This window comes from Salvelinus sp. IW2-2015, linkage group LG18 (assembly GCF_002910315.2).
Source record: "Salvelinus sp. IW2-2015 linkage group LG18, ASM291031v2, whole genome shotgun sequence".
NCBI classification, from domain to species: domain Eukaryota; kingdom Metazoa; phylum Chordata; class Actinopteri; order Salmoniformes; family Salmonidae; genus Salvelinus; species Salvelinus sp. IW2-2015.
In genome coordinates, this window is record NC_036858.1 from 11,772,428 (window position 1) to 11,795,918 (window position 23,491).

The window sequence follows — 23,491 nt, forward strand, 5'->3', positions numbered from 1 at the left end:
TAACCCCCCCCTTAAGGTGCGAATCGGGCGCACAGCACATAGTCTAGGGGATGGGTTCTGGGGTTGGCTTCCCCTCGCCACGGCGGCGGTGTTCCGGCCAGCGGGTTCGCTGGTCCCCTCACCACACCTATTCAGTACTGACCCGCGTTTCTAGCCCCTGGAATAAGGGCCAGCCAACCCGACCTCGAGGGCAGCACCCCGGGACTACAGGGGAGCACCAGCCGATAAGGGCCCACAGTAGCCTCCCGGCACTAAGCCGGACAGTACCCCCCCCCCCCCCCCCCGGACTCACCCACCAGCGGCCACGCCCACCCAGCGATAAGGGCAGCCACCCCAGGATACCCCCCCCAGGCCACCGCACCAGGATGAAGGGCAACAGCCAGCGCATAAGCGGACAGCCCAACCAGCGCATCACCAGGGACATGCCCCAGAATAACGGGCAGCCTCGATGAAGGTACGCGCAAGCTCCGGACTGAAGGGCTGATCCCCTGGCTCGTGCCCCCGGCCCTCTGGCGGATCCTGCGCTGGACGCGGGCCACTGCGTCCGATCCTGGCTGGACCGGCCCTCATGCGCCCCGGCCTCGCCCGGATCTCCGGCTGCTCAATGGCTGCGCTGACGGATCTGGCTGCTCCTCGGCCCGGCTGACCGAATCCTGCTTGCTCTCCGGCTCGGCTGGCACGCGATCCTGGCTGCTCATGGCTGGCTGACCGGATCCGGCTGCTCATGGCCTGCGCCTGACGGACTCCTGGCTGCTCATCCCGGCTGGCCTGCCGATCCCTGGCCTGCTCATCCCCGCGTGGCCCCTGACCGGATCTGGCTGCTCCACTGGCTGGCTGACGGATCCTTGGCTTGCCCTCATGCCCGCTGGCTGACGGATCGCCGCTGCTCATGCGCTCTGGCTGACGGATCTGGCTGCCTCACCTCCGGCTGGCCCTGACCGGATCTCTGGCTGCCCTCAATCCCCGGCTCGGCCTGACCGCATCCTGGCTGTTCTCGGCCTGCGCCCTCTGGCGACTCTGGCTGCTCTCATGGCTCGCTGGCCCAGCGATCCTGGCTGCTCATCCGGCTCGCGCCCCTCGGCCGGCACTGGCCCTGCTCATGGCTCGCCTGCGCGCGCTCTGGCAGACTCCTGTCCTGGTCTGGCGGCTCCTCGGCCAGATCTGTCCTGGTTGGCCCCGAGCTCTCGAGGCAGACTCCTCGTCTGCGTTTGGCGGCTTCTGGCAGATCCTGTTCTGCGTTGCCCCGGCTCTGGCCAGAACTCCTGTCTGGCTTCGCCGCGGCTCTGCGCCACGATCCTGTCTGGTCCTGGCCGGCCTTCTGGCGCACGACTCCTGTCTGGTTGCGCCGGCCTCTCGCGCAGACTCTGTCTGGTGCGCCGCTCTGCGCCGATCCCTCGTCTGGTTTCGGCCCGCCGCTGCTGGCAGATCTCGTCTGGTTCGCGCCGGCTCTGCGCAGATCCTCGACTCGACCGACACGGCTCTAGCCCGGCTCCTGACTCGACCGACGGGCTTCTGACGCGCTCCCGCGCGCACACGACGGGCCCCGGCTCCAGATGGCCGCTGCGCGGAAGACCCGGCTCGCCTTCAGATGGCGCTGCGAGACGACGGCATCGGCTCAGATCGGGCTGGCGAGCAGCACGGATGGCTCCGATGCGCGCTGCGAGCACGACGATGGCCTCAAGCATGGCCGCTGGACCGCACGCACGGACTCGGCTCAGATGGCGCGCGCACGAGACGGATGGCTCCGCATGGCGGCTCGGCGCACGACGGATGCGCTCAGCACTGGCGTCCTGGAGCGAGACCGGAATGGCTCTAGCCGGCCCCTGAGGCGCCACTGTAGGCCCTGGTGCCCGCTCCGCGTGCCCCGGACACCTGCCGCTCGTACCCGGCTGGCGGACACCGCCATCCCTCAGGGCCTAGTGCGGGGGACGCAGGAACAGGGCCACTACTGGACCCTGGAACCGCACACGTTAGGCTAGTGGCGTCGCTGCCCCCGAACTGTTGCTACCCGGGCTGGGACACCGACATACTCAGGCTAGTGTCGCGGGCCAGCCAGCAACAGCGCACGCTCACCACGGCACTCTGGCGACACATACCAGGAGGCCTTGGTGCCGCTGGCCTGTACGCGCCCACTGCGTGGTACATCGGGCCCTGGCAGACAGCACCCTCCCCCGCCCCCCTCACCATTGACCCGCAGTGCGCTGGCAGGACGAACACGGGCCTCTGGAGACACAACTGTGACAAGCCTGGGCGTGGCCTGTCTGGCAACCTCGGCCGGTGGACCCCCACAAGGATGGGGCGGGGCAGGTGGCGCCGGAAAATCCCACCCGGACCGTCGCCCAGCGCGTCCACATGCTCCCACTTGAGCATTGAGCCCTGCCAACCTACCCCTGGTTGAATGCTCCCCGTCGCCCCGACCCCCCCGCTGCGCGGCACAGCGTGCGCACCCATAACCCCGCACCCGGGTATGTACGCGCGACACCCGGGGAACCCACTCGCGCTAAGCGCCTGGTCGGCCATGTTAACGCCCCCGGCCCCGACGAGATGTCACTCCGGTCGCCCCACGGCTATCAGGTCACCGACCGGCTTCTCATGGCACTCTGGCTCCAATGCTCCAATCCCTACCGCCTCACAGCTGCGGGAGTGGACCCCCAATACACCCCCGCACTGGCCCCTACCTGCACACGTACACCCGCGACGACACCCTGCGCTCTACCCCCCTCCGCCCGTACACACGGTGTCCTCGCCCCGCTCACTCCTCCCCCCGCTCTCCCACGGTTATGCCTCGGAAGTGGGCGCAGGTCTCCTACCTGCCCTTGGCCCACCTACCCTCTAGCCCCCCCAAGAAATTTTGGGTAGTACTCACGGCTTCCAGCCTTGCCTCCGTGCTGCCTCCTCATATCAGGTTGAGCCAAGGTCCCTTTCCATCCAATTCGTCTCCATCATCTCCAGAAATCCTGTGTAGGTGGGTCCTGTTGCCGTTTCACACGCTGCTTGGTCTTTGGTGGGAAATTCTGTACGATCGTGTGGTTGAGAGACGGACCAAAACGCAGCATTTGGAAAATAAGCCATCTTCCTTTTATTAACACCACGAAGATGAACACGACACAAAAACACTATACAACTAACAAACACAAAACGACCGTGGAGCTACAACGTTGTGCACATACATACAGGCTACAAACGTTCTACTAGACAATTTCCCACAAATACCTAAAGCTAATGGCTCTCCTTAAATATGGCTCCAATCAGAGACAACTATGACCAGCTGTCTCTGATTGAGAACCAAATCAGGCAGCCATAGACTTTTCTAAAACACATACCTCAACCATAGACTATACTAGACACATACACTAACCCATAGACTATTCTATGACACATCCACTCAACACAAACCATACACTCTAACAAATCCCCAGAACTCCAACCACCCCAAGACAATACAAAAACACAAACTAACCCATGTCACACCTGACCTAACTAAAATAATAAAGAAAACAAAGATACTAAGGCCAGGGCGTGACAGTAACACCTACAGTCAGACATATTTTAACACCCAAAGTGTTAACCATAAGCACTGACACTAGCCAAGTATTGGTTAGGCAGCTTTCTTAACTATCAGACTCATTCTACAATCTATGTGAAATGAGACCCAAAACCTATTGTGTTCAACATGAGACTGTATTGGTCACAGGTGTGTGTGCGTTTTATCATTAGGTTTAACACACCAAATCAAATCCTTCTCAGAAACTTCCTCCTACACAACCGCTCGGTCCGATCCCAGCTGGGGTTCGCATTAAAACACTCTATAACATTCCCCCAAAATGTCAGAATTATACAATGGAACAAAAACACAGTATGGCATTGATTTTGCCAAGGACAAAAACATTAACGCTAGATCATAAAAGTATTAAGTTGGCACAAGGTTAAGAATCGACTCCAGCCTATGCGTCTCCATGGCAATGTCGACTGAAATTAGACACAACTGTCATGGTGTGATGGTCAATCACCTGGTTTTTATATCGACAGGCATCTACAGCGGAGAAGGGAGGAATCTGGGCAAGGCCTGCTGGCATACATCAGATGAAGCAATAAACATGGTACACACACCATGGGGATGTGTGCTTGTAGCGCATGTGTGTGTGTGTGTAAATATACATGAGACAGAGGAAGTATGAGACAATGATCTTCTCTCTCTCTCGCAAAAACACCAGTCTCAACGTTAACAGTGAAGAGGCGACTCCGGGATGCTGGCCTTCTAGGCAGAGTTCCTCTGTCCAGTGTCTGTGTTCTTCTGCCCATCTTAATCTTTTTTTATTATTTGCCAGTCTGAGATATGGCTTTTTCTTTGCAACTCTGCCTAGAAGGCCAGCATCCGGAGTCGCTTCTTCACTGTTGATGTTGAGACTGGTGTTTTGCAGGTACTATTTAATGAAGCTGACAGTTGAGGACTTGTGAGGCCGTCTGTTTCTCAAACTAGACACTCTAATGTATTGTCCTCTTGCTCAGTTGTGCACCTGGGCCTCCCACTCCTCTTTCTATTCTGGTTAGAGCCAGTTTTGTGCTGTTCTGTGAAGGGAGTAGTACAAAGCGTTGTATGCGATTCAGTTTCTTGGCTATTTCTCGCATGGAATAGCCTTCATTTCTCAGAAAAGAATAGACTGATGAGTTTCAGAAGGAAGGTCTTTGTTTCATGCATTTTGAGCCTGTAATCAAACCCACAAATGCTGATGCTCAGGTACTCAACTAGTCTAAAGGCGCAGTTTTATTGCTTATTTAATCGCACACAGTTTTCAGATGTGCTAAATAATTGCAAAGGGTTTTCTAATGATTAATTAGCCTTTTAAAATTATGAACTTGGATTAGCTGTTTTAGCTACAATAGTAATAACAACATTAACAACGTCTACACTGATTTAGACTCAATTGATATTATTTAATGGAAACATTTTTTTTTCTTTCAAAAGACAGACATTTCTAAGTGACCCCCGAACTTTTGAAACATTAGTGTATGTGATTTGTTGTGGACAGTGACACACCAGTAAGTAATTTGCTAAACCACTGAAATGAGACACATAGAATACACAAACTGCGTGCATCAAATAAAATCAAATTCTATTTGTCACATGCGCCGAATACAACAGGTACTTACCTTGAAATGCTTACTTACAAGCCCTTAACAATGCAGTTAAAGAAATATAGTTAAGAAAAATCTTGACTATATAGACTAAAGTAAACATAAATAACAATACCAGGCTATATACAGGGGGGTAACGGTACCCAGTCAATGTGCGGGGATACAGGTTAGTCGGGTAATTTGTACATGTAGTAGGGGTAAAGTGACTATGCATAGATAATAAACAGCGAGTAGCAGCAGTGTAAATAGGTGGAGGGGTCGCATGTAAATAGTCCGGGTAGCCATTTGATTAATTGTTCAGCAGTCTTATGGATTGGGGGTAAGATGCTGTGTAAGGAAGTTTTTGTGGACCTAGACTTGACGCTGCGCGTTAACTGCTTGCGTGTGTGGTAGCAGAGAGAAAAGTCCTATGCCTTGTGTTGACTGGAGTCATTGACAAATTTTTGGGCTTCCTCTGACACTGCCAAAGGAGATGGATTGGCAGGAAGGCTTGGCCCAGTGGATGGTACTGGCCGTACCGCACTACCTCTGTAGCGCCGGATGTCGGAATGCCGAGCAGTTGCAATCCATCCACACCCACGGACGATGATGCAACCGGTCCAATATGCTCTCACTGGTGCAGCTGCAGAAACTTTTGAGGATCTGGGGACCCATGTCAACATCTTGAGAGGGAAAGGTGTTTTCGTGCCTCTTCACGACTGTTTGGTGTGCTTGGACCATGATAGTTTGTTAGGTGATGTGGACACCAAGGACCCCGCTCCGCGACAGCTCAGTCGATGTGAAAGGGGGCATGTTCAGCCTCTCTTTTCCTGTAGGTCCATGATCATCTCATTTGTCTTGCTCACATTGAGGGAGAGGTGTTGTATGTCCTGGCACACACTGCAGGTCTTCTGACCTTCATCCTAGGTAGGCTGTCTTCATGGTTGTCGGTGATTTCTGGCCTACCACTGTTGTGTTGTCAGCTAAATTAATGAGGGTGTTGGAGTCGTGTTTGGTCACACAGGTGGTGAACAGAGAGTAAGGAGGGGACTAAGCACACACCGCGTGAGGGGCTCCAGTTCTTGAGGGATCAGCGTGGCGGATGTGTTGTTACCTACCCTTATCACCTGGGGGCGGCCTGTCAGGAAGTCCAGGATCCAGTTGCAGAGGAAGGTTTTATTCCAGGGTCCTTAGCTTAGTGATGAGCTTTGAGGGCACTATGGTGTTGAACGCTGAGCTTTGTCAATGAACAGCATTCTCACATAGGTGTGAGAAAGTGAGATTGCGTTATCTGTGGATCTGTTGGGGGCAGGTATGCGAATTTGGAGTGGGTCTAGGGTTTCCGGGATGATGGTGTTGATGTGGAGCCATGACAGCTTTCAAAAGCACCATCATGGCTGACCGAAGTGAGTGCTTACGGGGCGGGTTAGTCATTTAACGCAGGTTACTTCGCTTTTCTTGTGGCACAGAGGACTAATGGTGGTATGGCCTTGAAACAACGCTGTTGGTAATTACAGACTCGGTCAGGGTGGGTTGAAATGTCAGTGAAACACTTGAGGTTGTTGCTCACCGCATGTGCTCTGAGTGCGGTCCTGGTATATGACGTTCTGGCCCTGTGGTCTTGTGAATGTTTGACCTGTTAAAGGTTTCTTGCGCACGTCGGCCAACTGAGAGCGTTATACAAGTCGTACCAGAACTAGCTGGTGCTCTCAATGCATGCTTCAAGTGTTGCTTGCCTCGAAAGCGCCAAGGCAAAATACATTTAGCTCTGTCTGGTAGGCTCATGTACATGGAAGCTCGCGGCTGGTTTCCCCTTTGTAGTCCGTAATTAGTTTAAGCCCTGCCACAGATCAGAACCGAGCATCAGAGCTGGTGTAGTAAGCTTGTGTGAGTGGCAGTTGTTTTGTTGAGTGACAGTCTTGTGCCGCAGCATCAGATTGTGGAAGGTAAATAGAATGGCTTACGAAAAATATAAGAATGAAAAACTACTCTTGGTAGATAGTGGTGGGTCTCAACAGTTTATCATTGAGGTACTGTACTCAGGCGAGCAATACCGTCGAGACCTACTTAAAATATTAGGACCATCAGCTCGCACCAGATTGTTCTTCACTTGACAAATTGAGAATCACTGAAAAGTAGCTTCTACGATGGGCAGTCGCAGGGAGCGGGTATGCTTGAGAATGTGATAGATAGAGAGTACCAAGAACAGGAGAGTCTCTCAGGACATAGCTTTTGGGAGGCAGTCGCTGAGGGTTAGCATACACCTGATCGCAGCAAGTTTAGCTGAGTATTACGAGGGTGTTCTCATAGGGTGCCGACCGTCGCAAGGTCACTGTAAGTGACATGCTGGCGCAGAGGAGATCGGAGCGGTGGGGTGGCCCGGCCGCGAAAGGTCACAAATTGTGGACGAGCGTAGTCACTGGAGCGAATGTTTCGTACGTACGAACGTATTCAGTGGCGTCTGTTTTTGTATGGGGATAACTCAGGTGAATTGGGATGCGGAGCGTATGATGCAAAGGGACGTATCGATGTAGATGAAGCGATGACTTCATGAGCGGAGAGGTGAGATAATGTGCTGGTAGATCGGGGCAGTGCTGGAGTGTCTCTGGCGCGAGTGGTCTGATGTTTATTTGAAAATTTGGTTGACTCGTGCAAGACCGGCAGCGCCGTATGATCGAGCACGATCGCTGGTGCCATTCACAGCGCGCATAAGGAAATTCAGACAGGTGGTGTCTAGCAAGAGCGCGTTGAGTGAAGTCTTGGCACGGACCCGCTATCACAATAGCGGGCTAAAAGGTCAGAAGTAGTTGGCATGCGAGTGAGTCAGTCAGTGGGTTTGCATTGGGAGATTGGGAAGCAGATCTGAGGGGCGGGCGGAGAAGGATTAATACTGCATCGGTGCCCTAGAATTTTGTGAGAGATGGGTCGGCGGTCGCCATAATTAATGAGGTCTAGAGTGAACGAGCTAATGATGGATGACCTTGGGGCTATGGTAGGTGTGTCTATTACATACATCTGGCTTGAGTGTTAGTGCCCGCGGGGAGATTCAAGGGTTTCTTAAGTCCCAGCGTCTAGCGGCGTCAGGCCTACAGTGCGTTACATCCTATACATAGTCAGGTATTGCTGCCTGGAGGTACAGTAACCTCATGGCATCTCATAGTATGTGTGAACTTAGACCAACTATCTACCAAAGAGGTTTCATCTAATTTTCGTGAGCCATCTATACTCTACAATCTGAGCTGACCAAACGCACTCAACAAAACGCACCCACAAGCGACTACACCACCTCGATCTCGTCGGATTGGCAAGGCGAAACTATACGACTAAAAGGGAAACCCAGCCGCGGACTTCCCCATGACATGACCTACCAACGAGCTAAAATGTATTTATGCTCGTTTCGAGGCAAGCAACACTGAAGCACAATGAAGCACCACTGTTCGACGACTGGTGAATAACGCTTCCTCCGTGCCGACTGCGCAAACTTAACAGTCACATTCACAAGACCTAGGGCCAGACGGATTATCAGGACTGCCTCAGAGAGCTGAACACCTGCAAGTTCTCACTGGAATTTCAACCCACCTACGAGTCTTAATACCACATTTCAAGCCTACCCCCTATCACTTGTGCCCAGAAAGGAACGGTCCTGTAAATACTACCGCCGTACATCACTTCCGTAGCATTGAAGTGTTTGAAAGGCTGTCATGGCTCACAGTCAAACACACATCATCCGGAAACCCATAGAACCCACCATCGTCAATACTGGTCCGCCACAGTCCCATATGCAATCTTCTCACTTTCTCCAACTATTAGAATCTGTTCATGACTAAACTCACGTTCACACCAAGTGCCTCAAAACTCACACTAAGATCAAGGAACTGAATAATACTCCTCTGCAACTGGATCCTGACTTCCTGACAGGCGCCCCAGGAAAGGAGTAACACCACATCGCCACGCTATCTCATCATGGTAGCCCACGGGTGTGGTATCCCTCCACTACCTGTTCACCCACGACTGTGTGAGCCGAACAGACCCCAACACCCCTCATTAATTTAGCTGAACAACAACAGTGTAGGCAGCACAAAGATCACCGACAACCATCGAGAAGCCTATTAGGAGAGCAGAGACTGATGTGCTCAGACAAAACTGGCAATCCTCGCGCGATGTCAGAGGCATAGACAAATGAAGATTGATTGGGACTACAGATGCAGTAAACAGGGAGGCTGAGCAGTCCCCGTCTCTCAATTCGACGCGTTGTGGCTGCGCGGAGCGGGTCCTGTGTCCACATTCACTAAATAAAGCCTATGGCTCCCTTAAATATGGCTCCCAATCAGAGACAACTATGACCAGCTGTCTCTGATTGAGAACCAAATCAGGCAGCCATAGACTTTTCTAAACACCTACCCTCAACCATAGACTATACTAGACACATACACTAAACCATAGACTATTCTAGACACATCCACTCAACACAAACCCATACACTCTAACAAATCCCCCTAGACACTCCAAACCACCCAAGACAATACAAAAACACAAACCTAACCCCATGTCACACCCTGACCTAACTAAAATAATAAAGAAAACAAAGAATACTAAGGCCAGGGCGTGACAGTAACACCTACAGTCAGACATATTTTAACACCCAAAGTGTTAACCATAAGCACTGACACTAGCCAAGTATTGGTTAGGCAGCTTTCTTAACTATCAGACCTCATTCTACAATCTATGTGAAATGAGACCCAAAACCTATTGTGTTCAACATGAGAACTGTATTGGTCACAGGTGTGTGTGCGTTTTATCATTAGGTTTAACACACCAAATCAAATCCCTTGCCTCAGAAACCTTCCTCCTAACAACCGCTCGGTCCGATCCCAGCTGGGTTCGCATTAAAAACACTCTATAACATTCTCCCAAAATGTCAGAATTATACAATGGAACAAAAACACAGTATGGCATTGATTTTGCCCAAGGACAAAAACATTAACAGCTAGATCATAAAAGTATTAAGTTGGCAACAAGGTTAAAGATCGACTCCAGCCTATGCGTCTCCATGGCAATGTCGACTGTAAATTAGACACAAGCTGTCATGGTGTGATGGTCAATCACCTGGTTTTTATATCGACCAGGCATCTACAGCGGAGAAGGGAGGAATCTGGGCAAGGCACTGCTGGCATCACATCAGATGAATGCAACATGGTACACACACCATGGGGATGTGTGCTTGTACGCGCATGTGTGTGTGTGTGTAGAATACACTGAGAACAGGGAGTACTGAGGACAATGATCTCTCTCTCTCTCTCGCAAAACACCAGTCTCAACGTTAACAGTGAAGAGGCGACTCCGGGATGCTGGCCTTCTAGGCAGAGTTCCTCTGTCCAGTGTCTGTGTTCTTCTGCCCATCTTAATCTTTTTTTATTATTTGCCAGTCTGAGATATGGCTTTTTCTTTGCAACTCTGCCTAGAAGGCCAGCATCCCGGAGTCGCTTCTTCACTGTTGATGTTGAGACTGGTGTTTTGCAGGTACTATTTAATGAAGCTGACAGTTGAGGACTTGTGAGGCGTCTGTTTCTCAAACTAGACACTCTAATGTACTTGTCCTCTTGCTCAGTTGTGCACCTGGGCCTCCCACTCCTCTTTCTATTCTGGTTAGAGCCAGTTTGTGCTGTTCTGTGAAGGGAGTAGTACAAAGCGTTGTATGCGATCTTCAGTTTCTTGGCTATTTCTCGCATGGAATAGCCTTCATTTCTCAGAACAAGAATAGACTGATGAGTTTCAGAAGGAAGGTCTTTGTTTCATGCCATTTTGAGCCTGTAATCAAACCCACAAATGCTGATGCTCCAGGTACTCAACTAGTCTAAAGGCCAGTTTTATTGCTTATTTAATCCGCACCACAGTTTTCAGATGTGCTAACATAATTGCAAAAGGGTTTTCTAATGATTAATTAGCCTTTTAAAATTATGAACTTGGATTAGCTGTTTTCAGCTACAATAGTAATTACAACATTAACAACGTCTACACTGTATTTCTGATCAATTTGATATTATTTTAATGGACAACATTTTTTTTCTTTCAAAAACAAGGACATTTCTAAGTGACCCCGAACTTTTGAACATTAGTGTATGTGATTTGTTGTGGACAGTGACACACCAGTAGAGATATTCTAAACCCACTGAAATGAGACCAATAGAATACACAAACATGCGTGCATCAAATCAAATCAAATTCTATTTGTCACATGCGCCGAATACAACAGGTACCTTACCTTGAAATGCTTACTTACAAGCCCTTAACAATGCAGTTAAAGAAATATAGTTAAGAAAATATTGACTATATAAACTAAAGTAAAACATAAAATAACAATAACCAGGCTATATACAGGGGGTAACGGTACCCAGTCAATGTGCGGGGATACAGGTTAGTCGAGGTAATTTGTACATGTAGGTAGGGGTAAAGTGACTATGCATAGATAATAAACAGCGAGTAGCAGCAGTGTAAATAGGGGAGGGGGTCAATGTAAATAGTCCGGGTAGCCATTTGATTAATTGTTCAGCAGTCTTATGGATTGGGGGTAGATGCTGTTAAGGAGTTTTTTGGACCTAGACTTGACGCTGCGGTACTGCTTGCCGTGTGGTAGCAGAGAGAAAAGTCTATGCCTTGTGTGACTGGAGTCATTGACAAATTTTTGGGCCTTCCTCTGACACTGCCAAAGGAGATGGATGGCAGGAAGCTTGGCCCCAGTGATGTACTGGGCCGTACGCACTACCCTCTGTAGCGCCGGATGGTCGGATGCCGAGCAGTTGCAATCCATCCACACCCCACGGACGATGATGCAACCGGTCAATATGCTCTCAATGGTGCAGCTGCAGAAACTTTTGAGGATCTGGGGACCCATGTCAAATCTTGAGAGGGAAAAGGTGTTTTCGTGCCCTCTTCACGACTGTTTTGGTGTGCTTGGACCATGATAGTTTGTTAGTGATGTGGACACCAAGGACCCGCTCCGCGACAGCCACGTCGATGTGAAAGGGGGCATGTTCAGCCCTCCTTTTCCTGTAGTCCATGATCATCTCATTTGTCTTGCTCACATTGAGGGAGAGGTTGTTGTCCTGGCACCACACTGCAGGTCTCTGACCTCCTCCCTATAGGCTGTCTCATGGTTGTCGGTGATCTGGCCTACCACTGTTGTGTTGTCAGCTAAATTAATGAGGGTGTTGGAGTCGTGTTTGGTCACACAGTCGTGGGTGAACAGAGAGTACAGGAGGGGACTAAGCACACACCGCTGAGGGGCTCCAGTGTTGAGGATCAGCGTGGCGGATGTGTTGTTACCTACCCTTATCACCTGGGGGCGGCCTGTCAGGAAGTCCAGGATCCAGTTGCAGAGGAAGGTATTTATTTCCAGGGTCCTTAGCTTAGTGATGAGCTTTGAGGGCACTATGGTGTTGAACGCTGAGCTTTAGTCAATGAACAGCATTCTCACATAGGTGTGAGAAAGTGAGATTGCGTTATCTGTGGATCTGTTGGGGCAGTATGCGAATTGGAGTGGGTCTAGGGTTTCCGGGATGATGGTGTTGATGTGAGCCATGACCAGCCTTTCAAAGCACTTCATGGCTACCGAAGTGAGTGCTACGGGGCGGTAGTCATTTAAGCAGGTTACCTTCGCTTTCTTGGGCACAAGGACTATGGTGGTAGGCTTGAAACATGTTGGTATTACAGACTCGGTCAGGGTGAGGTTGAAAATGTCAGTGAAGACACTTGCCAGGTGTTCCACGCATGCTCTGAGTGCAGGTCCTGGTAATCCGTCTGGCCCTGTGGTCTTGTGAATGTTGACCTGTTTAAAGGTCTTGCGCACGTCGGCAACGGAGAGCGTTATCACACAGTCGTCCAGAACAGCTGGTGCTCTCATGCATGCTTCAGTGTTGCTTGCCTCGAAACGAGCATAAAATACATTTAGCTCGTCTGGTAGGCTCATGTCACTGGGAAGCTCGCGGCTGGGTTTCCCTTTGTAGTCCGTAATAGTTTCAAGCCCTGCCACATCCGACGAGCATCAGAGCTGGTGTAGTACAGCTTGTGGAGTGCAGTTTGTTGAGTGCAGTCTTAGTGCCAGCATCAGATTGTGGAGGTAAATAGATGGCTACGAAAAATATAGATGAAAACTCTCTTGGTAGATAGTGTGGTCTACAGTTTATCATGAGGTACTGTACCTCAGGCGAGCAATACCTCGAGACCTCCTTAATATTAGACATCGTGCACCAGCTGTTATTGACAAAGAGACACACACCCCTCGTCTTACCAGACGTAGCTGTTCTGGTCTGCCGATGCACGGACAACCCAGCCGGGGAAGATGTGCATTCTTTGCGTTAGACTCATAAAAAAAAAACGTTGTCCAGTTTGAGGTGAGTAATCACTGTTCTGATATCTAGAAGCTATTTTCAGTCATAAGAGAAGGTAGCAGCAACTTTATGTACAAAATAAGTTACAAACAATGCGAAAAATAAATAAAAATAGCAGTTGGTTAGGAGCCCGTAAAACGGCGCCATCATCATCATAATGTACACACACACACACACACACACACACACACCACACACACACACACACACACACACACACACACACACACACACACACACACACACACACACACACACACACACACACACAGGGTGGAAGTTTAGGGGTGATACACAGCATGATAAATCACTAGTTTATAAGTCAGTGTGATGCTAGAGGAGCAGGCCGTCAACGTTGCCACAACGCTACTCTCACAACATTGGGACAACGTGATGAGACGGCGGTGAGAACACACACGCTGAGGTTCTGGAGCGCTGTGTAAGAGCTTGTCTCAGTCTCCCTGTAGGATGGGAACCAGATCACCACAGGACTGGAGGCTGGAGTCTCACAGGACAGAGGGAGGGAGGGAGTAGGAATACAAAGAGGCGGAAAAAGAGGGCGGGGGGGAGCTAGAGAAAATATCTATTCTTTCAGCCCTTTGCCCTAAGTGCTGAGGTAGAGAGTGAGATAGAGGCAGAGAGAGAAATAAAGAAGGATGGAGGGAGGGGGGGAGGGAAATAAATATGATGGCCTCTCACCTCCAGTCTGGTACGGTCCACATCTCTGGGTAGCTTCACCCTCACCCTGTGGGTCACAGACAGCACCGCATAGGGGTACACCTGGAAGGAACACATGCACACATGAAAAAACACACGCTGTCAACTATTTAACACTACAGCCAGCCTGGGTAGAGAGATAATGTCATCTACAATAGATTTAGCCAAAGACATCAAACTGTATTTGCCAAACACATGACGCTAACATGATGTGAAACACTGACCCTTACCTTGTACTCTGGAGGAGAAGGAAAAGGAGAGAGGGAGAAAGAGGGAGAAACAGAGAGAGAAATGTCAGATTAATGACTGTGTAATTATTTCAGTATGAAAACTACCATAAAAGAGCAAATCAATTACAGCACAAATAAAATCATAGATGCGTGCAAATGAAAGTGATTATTTTAATAACTTATGAGATATTGTGTTCCAGCTCAGTACGTCAAAGGCTTTAAAAAAGCCTGGCACCCACTTTCTCCCACTGACACAAAACACACACACCCCCCCACACAGACTCTGTGAAAGTATGCTTTTACAGGCTTGGCACTGTGTGTGCTCTCTGGCTGAGGAACAGCAGGAGCATGCTGGGGCAGACAGCTCTGCAGCGGTGAACGTCACACTGATGTAACTCATTAGGCAAAAGGATGTGGCTTCAGCATCCTTGAGTGAAAACTCGTCCACCTGAACTGCTTCCCATTAAAAGTGCATTTCATTTATTTAAATTTTTATTTAACTTTAAATTAACTAGGTAAGTCAGTTAAGAACAAATTCTTATTTACAATGATGGCCTACCAAAAGGTCAAACGCCTCCTGCAGGGACGGGGGCTGGGATAAAATAAATTATATATATAGGACAAAACACACATCACGACAAGAGAGGCAACACAACACTACATAAAGAGAGACACATCAACACTACATAAAGAGAGACACTACAACACTACATAAAGAGAGACCTAAGACAACAACACAGCAAGGCAGCAACACATGACAACACAGCATGGTAGCAACACAACATGGCAACAACATGGTAGCAGCACAAAACATGGTACAAACATGATTGGGCACAGACAATAGCACAAAGGGCAAGGTAGAGACAACACATCACGCATAGGAGCCACAACTGTCAGTGAGAGTGTCCATGATTGAGTCTTTGAATGAAGAGATTGAGATAAAACTGTCCAGTTTGAGTGTTTGTTGCAGCTCGTTCCAGTCGCAAGCTGCAGCGAACTGAAAAGACAAGCGGCCCAGGGATGTGTGTGCTTCGGGACCTTTAACAGAATGTGACTGGCAGAACGGGTGTTGTATGTGGAGTATTGTAGATCTAGGGTCAACCTTTTTCAACATGGCATCAATGAGCTAACAGATCTAGTATTGTAGATCTAGGTCCTACCTCTCATTCCTCCCCAGCTATGGGAGTCCTGCTGGTCTGGGTCAACCTCAACATGGTCGGCAACCTCCTGGGGAGGACGCACACACACACACATACACACACACACACATACACAGAGTCGGTTTAGACTAAAAACAGACAAGGTCAAAACACCTAACTCCATCTGGTCATATTTGACAGTTTCCAGACATCATGCGTTTACTGTACCGTACAGTAACAAAGAGCAGATTCGTTTTTCTCTGCGTTCCTTTTCTCTTCGGGTCGAGGAGAAATGATACAAAATATGTCTGTCTGAAGGTCGCTATAATCACAGGGAGGTTTACTCACACACATTCTCTACTGCAGACTGACTGTAGACTTCTCCCACGGACTCTGATCTTGTTTCAGAAATATTACAATGTATTGATGGAGTTTAGGGGAACTGGCTTAGCTTCCTGTAGGCTACAGTGCATTCGTTCTGGTTTGGTTCAGGTCCCAGTCTCAATGTAACTGAATCTCTGGTGTTTCTCAGGGCAGAAAGGAAGACGTTCAGAATAGCAACTTCTCCTTTCTCAGCTCAGTAAATCAACGGACGTGATACATATTGATTTGAATTGATTTCAGGTGTTTTCAACATCATTTTTTAGAACATGCTCACATGCCCCCATCAGTTCCATGTATCTTGTGGTGGCTGAAATTAGGTGATGTCTGTACCTGTTTAAAATACACTGAACCCTGGACTACAGTTTCTCTTGGCCCCTAGACTCCTTTCAGGGTGAGGAGCCATCTAACATCAAGTTGTAAAATAGTGGACTACTCCTTTAGCCCCCCCCCCTCCATCATAGCCATATATTGTCTCTGCCTCAGCTGCCACAGGCATCGGTTGGTGAGGAGTAACAGCCAATCCGGTTGCAGAATTAACGTATTCAGTGTAACACGCTACTGGGGTCTGATACGGTCCACAATTCTCATTTCCTGCTAAACTTTCAACTATTTCACCCCTCTGTCTACCCCAAACCCATACTTCAACAAACACATCCGCTGCAATAACACACCATTAAGGTTAGACTAAACCCCGTCAGAGGTAGCACAACCATCATAACCCTTTCTGTTATTGTCCATCTGTACAGTCAGTGGTAACGAGTGATAGGCCTACATGGAATCTGATAAGAAAGCTGTAAAACATGATTTCCCGGTCCAAAAGTTTTAAAAAACACCCAACCTTCCTGTGTTGATAAGTCAAGGGCTGTATGTCAATACACTGAAATAGCTTCCTTTCCTAATCACATCTTACAACTGAAACAATACTATTGTTTTTATTTTCTTTAACTAGGCAAGTCAGATAATAACAAATTCTTATTTACAATGACAGCCTACCGAGGAACAGTGCCTTGTTCAGGGGAAGAACAACAGATAAATACCTTGTCAGCTCAGGGATTCGATCTAGCAACCTTTCAGTTACTGGCCCAAGGCTCTAACCACTAGGCTACCTGCCACCCCGTATAGGTTAACATCTAATGTATAGGTTTACATCTATTGCTTTCAACTATCATAAGGCTGCTAGCTCAGTGATCCTGGAGAAAAGGACACAGGACGTAAGGATAGAAAATCAGCTCAACTACTGACACACAGACCAATACAGCCTTTTTTTGACAGGAACTTCACTTTCCCTCGGCCATAACTCACTCACTCACCCTCGATGACAGAAAAGGCGATAAACATTACCACCTGGTGGTTAAATCAAACACTGCACCCAGTTGGCACGTCCTTCTCACAGCAATCAGCACGGCACCTTATTTAATGAGCGGCGAGTCGAGAGAGGCCTACAGACCAATCACCATCCCTCTTTAAAGGAGTTCTAATCGTTAGCACGCTCGGCTAAACCCGTCGGTATGGCGACAGGCACACCTCATTTCCATTTTTGAGGGAGTTTTCCATTACCTCACTGAACTCTTTTGGAATCAAATCAAATTTGATTGGTCGCATACACATATTTAGCAGATGTTATTGTGGGTGTAGCGAAATGCTTGTGTTCCTATCTCCAACAGTGCAGTAATATCTAACAATATCTAACAATACACACAAATCTAAAAGTAAAAGAAGGGAATTTAGAAACACAAAAAAACATTCTGTGCTAATAATGTAAGAAATATCACAAAAAAACTGCAAAGTTTCTTAGGAGCTAGAAGCAGAGCTGCCATGTCTGTCGGCACCATCTTCAAGTGTCAAAAGGACACATCGAATCAAACGAGTAAAGGGTACTATTCCTCATGAAGGAGAGAGAGAGACAGTGTACGTGACTTGCGATGATGGAACTCGACACGCTACACGAGGCGATGGCAGTGAGATGTGAACCTGCTGAACTAGTGTCACAGTACTGTCAGTAGTAGGTCACATAGAAATGGACAATGTTACTTTCCTCACAATCATAGAAGCCTGTGTTCACTTTACAGTCTTTGAGTACGACAACGTACCTTGTATATGCCATTCCTTCCATATCCTGGCAGGGAAGCACACTTATTGTATGGGAAGTCTGTAAAGAAAGAAACAAATATCTGTCATCTATAAAAACTAATTTGCTACTCGTTTAACCTAAAGTTTATGCATTGGTTGAGCCCCTGCCTGTCAAGTAAGGTTTGACCACTGATTGGCTACTCACTGGTCCGGGAGGTGTCAGTGGGCAGGCTGCAGGTAGACTTCCTGGGGTCCAGCAGGTACTCTGGGAGGGGCTCGCCGTCTATCTCACTCTTCAAGATCATCCAACTGGTCCTTGTCTACATAGAGAGACAGACAGTGAGATGGGTGAATGGATGGATGTAGTGATAGATACTGTATATAGAATGGATGTAGTGATAGATTCTGTTTTAGATGGATGTAGTGATAGATTCTGTATATAGAATGATGTAGTGATGATTCTGTATATAGATGGAGTGTAGTGATAGATACTGTATATAGAATGGATGATGTAGTGATAGATACTGTATATAGATGGATGGATGTAGTGATAGATTCTGTATTTAGATGGATGTAGTGATATATTCTGTATATAGATGGATGTAGTGATAGATTCTGTTTAGATGGATGTAGTGATAGATACTGTATATAGATGGATGGATGTAGTGATAGATACTGTATATAGATGGATGTAGTGATAGATTCTGTATATGATGGATGTATGATAGTTTGTATATAGATGGATGTAGTGATAGATACTGTATATGATGGATGATGTAAGTGATAGATACTGTATATAGATGGATGGATGTAGTGATAGATTCTGTTATTAGATGGATGTAGTGATAGATTCTGTATATAGATGGATGTAGTGATAGATATTGTATATAGATGGATGGATGTAGTGATAGATTCTGTATATAGATGGATGGATGTAGTGATAGATTCTGTATATAGATGGATGGATTGTTAGTGTAGATACTGTATTATAGATGGATGTAGTGATAGATACTGTATATAGAATGGATGGATGTAGTGATAGATTTGTATATAGATGGATGGATGTAGTGATAGATAGGTATATAGATGGATGGATGTAGTGATAGATTCTGTATATATATGATGGATGTGTGATATTAGATGCATGTAATATAGATGGATGGATGTAGTGATAGATTCTGTATATAGATGGATGGATTGTTAGTGATAGATTCTGTATATAGATGGATGGATGTAGTGATAGATTCTGTATATATATGGATGGATGTAGTGATAGATACTGTATGTAGATGGATGAATAAATGGATGTGTAGGTTAGTAGACGAGCAGATGGATGTACAGACAGACGGACAGACAGACAGGCGAACGGTCGGACAGACGCCTCACCTTGATGTCGTCTCCTTCTTGCCAGGAAGTTCTAGAGGCTGTAAAACAGTCATACATTATGTTACAAACCACACTCCTGTTGCGGTACATTACTGTAGAACCCGTCACATCACAGTTACTGTACCGGGCCGTACCACACATCTGTCTACCAGCTACATTACAGTACGCACAGAAAGACTGCATCCTACAATAAATCAACTCCACACTATGGCATCATCATCACGAGACAGCCTGTCCAGAATCTCCAAATGGGTCATGACATAGTTACAGTACTGTTGTATAGCTAACTATTACTAGTATGTTTGGTATGATTTTAACTAGCACTAAACAGTTTGCTGAAATGGCCAGTTTATGAGACAGAAAGTGTGCCTATTTACTGAGAATAGATGGTGAATATATATATTTTTAAAGCAGGAAAACAACACGTAAATGCATGCTCTTGTTCATGAGCTCATGCCTGCTAGAATATATACAAACTAAATTGAAAACTGTTACTCATAAATTGAGAATAATGTCACATTCTACATATGGCTGTGATTTAGTTGTCATATTTCATATGTATTGTAGATGTTGAAGAGCTGTAGAATAATCATCCACTGTGTAACCAGAATATTATACAGCACACGCATTCTTATACTCTAAGGGATTTTGGGCATCTACACACTCACGCATAGAAAAACCAAACAGAAACACCACATACACAAAGGGTTAAGTGGAACAGGAAGTGACCAAGACACCATCAGCACCACAACACCAAGTGAGTCATGTTCTCGACCAATCACAATGGACACATAACACATGTACTAGTAGAACCAATGAGCTACTCAGATGTGTACGGTCAGGTATGTAGAGATGAGTTACTCAGATGTGTACGGTCAGGCATGTAGAGATGAGTTACTCAGATGTGTACGGTCAGGCATGTAGAGATGAGTTACTCAGATGTGTAACGGTCAGCATGTAGAGATGAGTTAGCTCAGATGGTACGGTCAGACATGTAGAGATTAGTTACTCAGATGGGTACGGTCAGACATGTAGAGATTAGTTACTCAGATGGGTACGGTCAGACATGTAGAGATGAGCCGAAACATAATCACAAAGGTGTAAGAAACAAAAAAGGATTAATCAAATATTATTAAAATATGTTGTAAAATATTGAATATGGCCATTTCGGTTTTCCATGTCAGGCTTTCCACTCAGGCAACATTTAGACACTAGATCACGTGTCCCTGTATATGGCTACGGTTGAGACAGGGAGCAGAAAAGGTCCTAACCTCCTCAGTGTGTTATGGACCACTATATTTTTTTATTTTTTTATTTAACTAGGCAAGTCAGTTAAGAACAAATTCTTATTTACAATGACGGTCTACCCCGGCCAACCCAGACGACGCTGGGTCAATTGTGCGCCGCCCTATGGGACTCCCAATCACGGCCGGATGTGATACAGCCTGGATTCAAACCAGGTACTGTAGTGACACCTCTTGCACTGAGATGCAGTGCCTTAGACCGCTGCGCCACTCGGGAGCCCACTATGCTACAACGTTACTGCACATTTCAAGATGGCTACTTGAATTGGTTGCAGAGACTCTGTTGCCTGAGTTCTAAAGCCTTGTCCGTTGAAAAAGACTGGAGATGGGACAGAATAATGGGTCATATAGAAAGGAATCGGATGAAGTTGCCCTATAGACACTGATCTTAGATCAGTTTCATGTTCCCCCCTAATGGTTAGAGTTAGGATCTGGGAGGAGGAAGCTGATCCTAGATCTGTGTTTACGGGCAATTTCTACTAGGAGCATATGGGACAGGTGACATGCGACACATCGTGCAGAGACCAGACCAGGAAGTTAGACCATGAAGTAGAGGAAGAGAGTGGACTGTACCATGCTGTCTGTAGATAGGGGGTTTTCTATAGATATTATCTATCTTGACCTTAGTCTCTGAAGATGAGAGGAGAGTAATGAAAGAAGCCCAGGATGAGAGAGAAAGAAAGAAAGAGAGGGTGAAAAAGAAGCATGAGTTAACGGTTATTGAGGGATGGAATAGTCTAAGAAGCAGCGGAACAATAGGGGCAGCATACTTCATGGTAGATTCAATGCGAGACATATGCCATTTTAATTAGAACTGGCACGACAGATCTCAGACATATCATCACTTGTTGTCATTATTCATGCAACATTCAAAAACATGTCATTTTGATCATTTAATGATCCTGTGGTAATGTGAAGCTGAAACCCATGGAAAGATATTTCCAGAACAATGGTAATTGTTGATCAATGTCGTATCCAACAATAAATGTACTAATGGCAGAGTCATGAATAATATACATCTTTATATATTTTCCCTAATTACAACACATCATTCATTACTGCATCTAGAGCAAATATAACAAGCATCTTAATAAACAAATAAACACATCAAACAATAAATAAAACGGCAAATGATTCAATTCAAATGATTCAATTCAAATGATTCAACTCAAATGATTCAACTCAAATGATTCAATTCAACTGATTCAATAAAAGAAATGGGCCAAGTGACTCTTTCTACCCATAATTGACACAATATGCCTGTTCCAAGCTGACCCAGTCCATCAAACTTTCAATGACAGAGACACTTAGCTAGCAGCAACTGCTATACATTAACTAAAGTCCCAATCTTTTTTAGGATAAATAATTAATGAAATACAACACATGTGGGTCCTTTTCTACCCTGTTTCAGCCACTGCCAGCGCCGCTGAACAATACACATATGAAAGCCATAAAAACAATGGTTAGAAAACACATTAAGTATATAATCACTTTGCTTTGTTCATTTATTTACATCAACTCCATCCAAGTATGGGACTTTTTTCCATATGGCTGAGAGACACTGTAAAAGTCAATGGAAACAGGATGGATCAAAAGGAGATTTCACTAGAAGAGTCAGTTACATCCAACGAATCTTATCAAAGGATGGTTGACAGAATAGGATGCAGGGTCAAAGACTGAGTTAGACTTCTCATCGTTGTATCTGTGACAGTAGACTCTCTATTTTAAAGTAGTCAATATCTTATTCTACTACTTCTATGAGTTGGTAAACAAACCGAAAGGGTGTAGTAGGATATTTATAGAAGTTGTTTGAAAAATCTTTCAAAAACTTCCAATAGAAGTAGTTGATTTTAGACATATTTTTTGAAAACACACAAATACACAGTAACTAAATATTTAAATGAGAAATAATCAATGCATTTGCATAATAAGAGGATATGAGGATGTTGATACGATGTGTGTGTTAGTGGGTGAGATTCAAACAAATGTCTATTAACCTGTGAAACTGAAGACACATTCATCATTCAGATTTAGACATACCTCAACATATGGTATAGAATAGATCACAACATAGGATGAAGAAAGAGGAAAGGGAGAAAGAGAGAATCAGAGAGAAAAATACATTTAGAAAGAGAGAGGGAAAGGGAGACAGATAGATTGAGGGACAGTGAGACAGACAGATTGAGGGACAGTGAGACAGAGAGATTGAGGGACAGTGAGACCGACAGATTGAGGGACAGTGAGACAGACAGATTGAGGGACAGTGAGACAGACAGATTGAGGGACAGTGAGACAGAGTCTCTCACGTTCCCTCAATCTCTCTGTCTCCCGTTCCCTCAATCTGTCTGTCTCACGTTCCCTCAAATCGTCTGTCTCACGTTCCTTCAATCTCTGTCTCACTGTCCACTTCAATCTTCTGTCTCACTGTCCCTCAATCTGTCGGGCTCACTTGTCCCTCAATCTGTCGGTCTCACTGTTCCCTCAATCTCTCTGTATAACTGTCCCTCAATCTCTCTGTCTCACTATCCCTCAATCTGCGGTCTTCACTGTCCCTCACAATCTCTCTGTCTCACTGCTCCCTTCAATCTTCGTCGTCAACTGTCCCTCAATCTTGTCGGTCTCACTGTCCCTCAATTTGTCGGTCTCACTGTCCCTCAATCTGTCGCTCTCACTGTCCCTCAATCTCTCTGTCTCACTGTCCCTCAATCTGTCTGTCTCACGTCCCTTCAATCTGTCGGTCTCACGTTACCCTCAATCTG

The 23,491-nt window shown here is 46.7% G+C and overlaps 1 protein-coding gene across 1 annotated transcript in view; it reads right to left on the reverse strand.

The window, feature by feature from the left end:
• LOC111978116 (uncharacterized) overlaps positions 1-23,491 on the reverse strand; it is a 104,833-nt gene that overhangs the window by 12,825 nt on the left and 68,517 nt on the right. Inside the window, 7 exon segments of the mRNA XM_070448188.1 lie at positions 14,202-14,282; positions 14,450-14,457; positions 15,610-15,676; positions 18,063-18,121; positions 18,248-18,362; positions 19,429-19,466; positions 21,306-21,362. Coding sequence (XP_070304289.1) covers positions 14,202-14,282; positions 14,450-14,457; positions 15,610-15,676; positions 18,063-18,121; positions 18,248-18,362; positions 19,429-19,466; positions 21,306-21,362 — 425 coding nt within the window.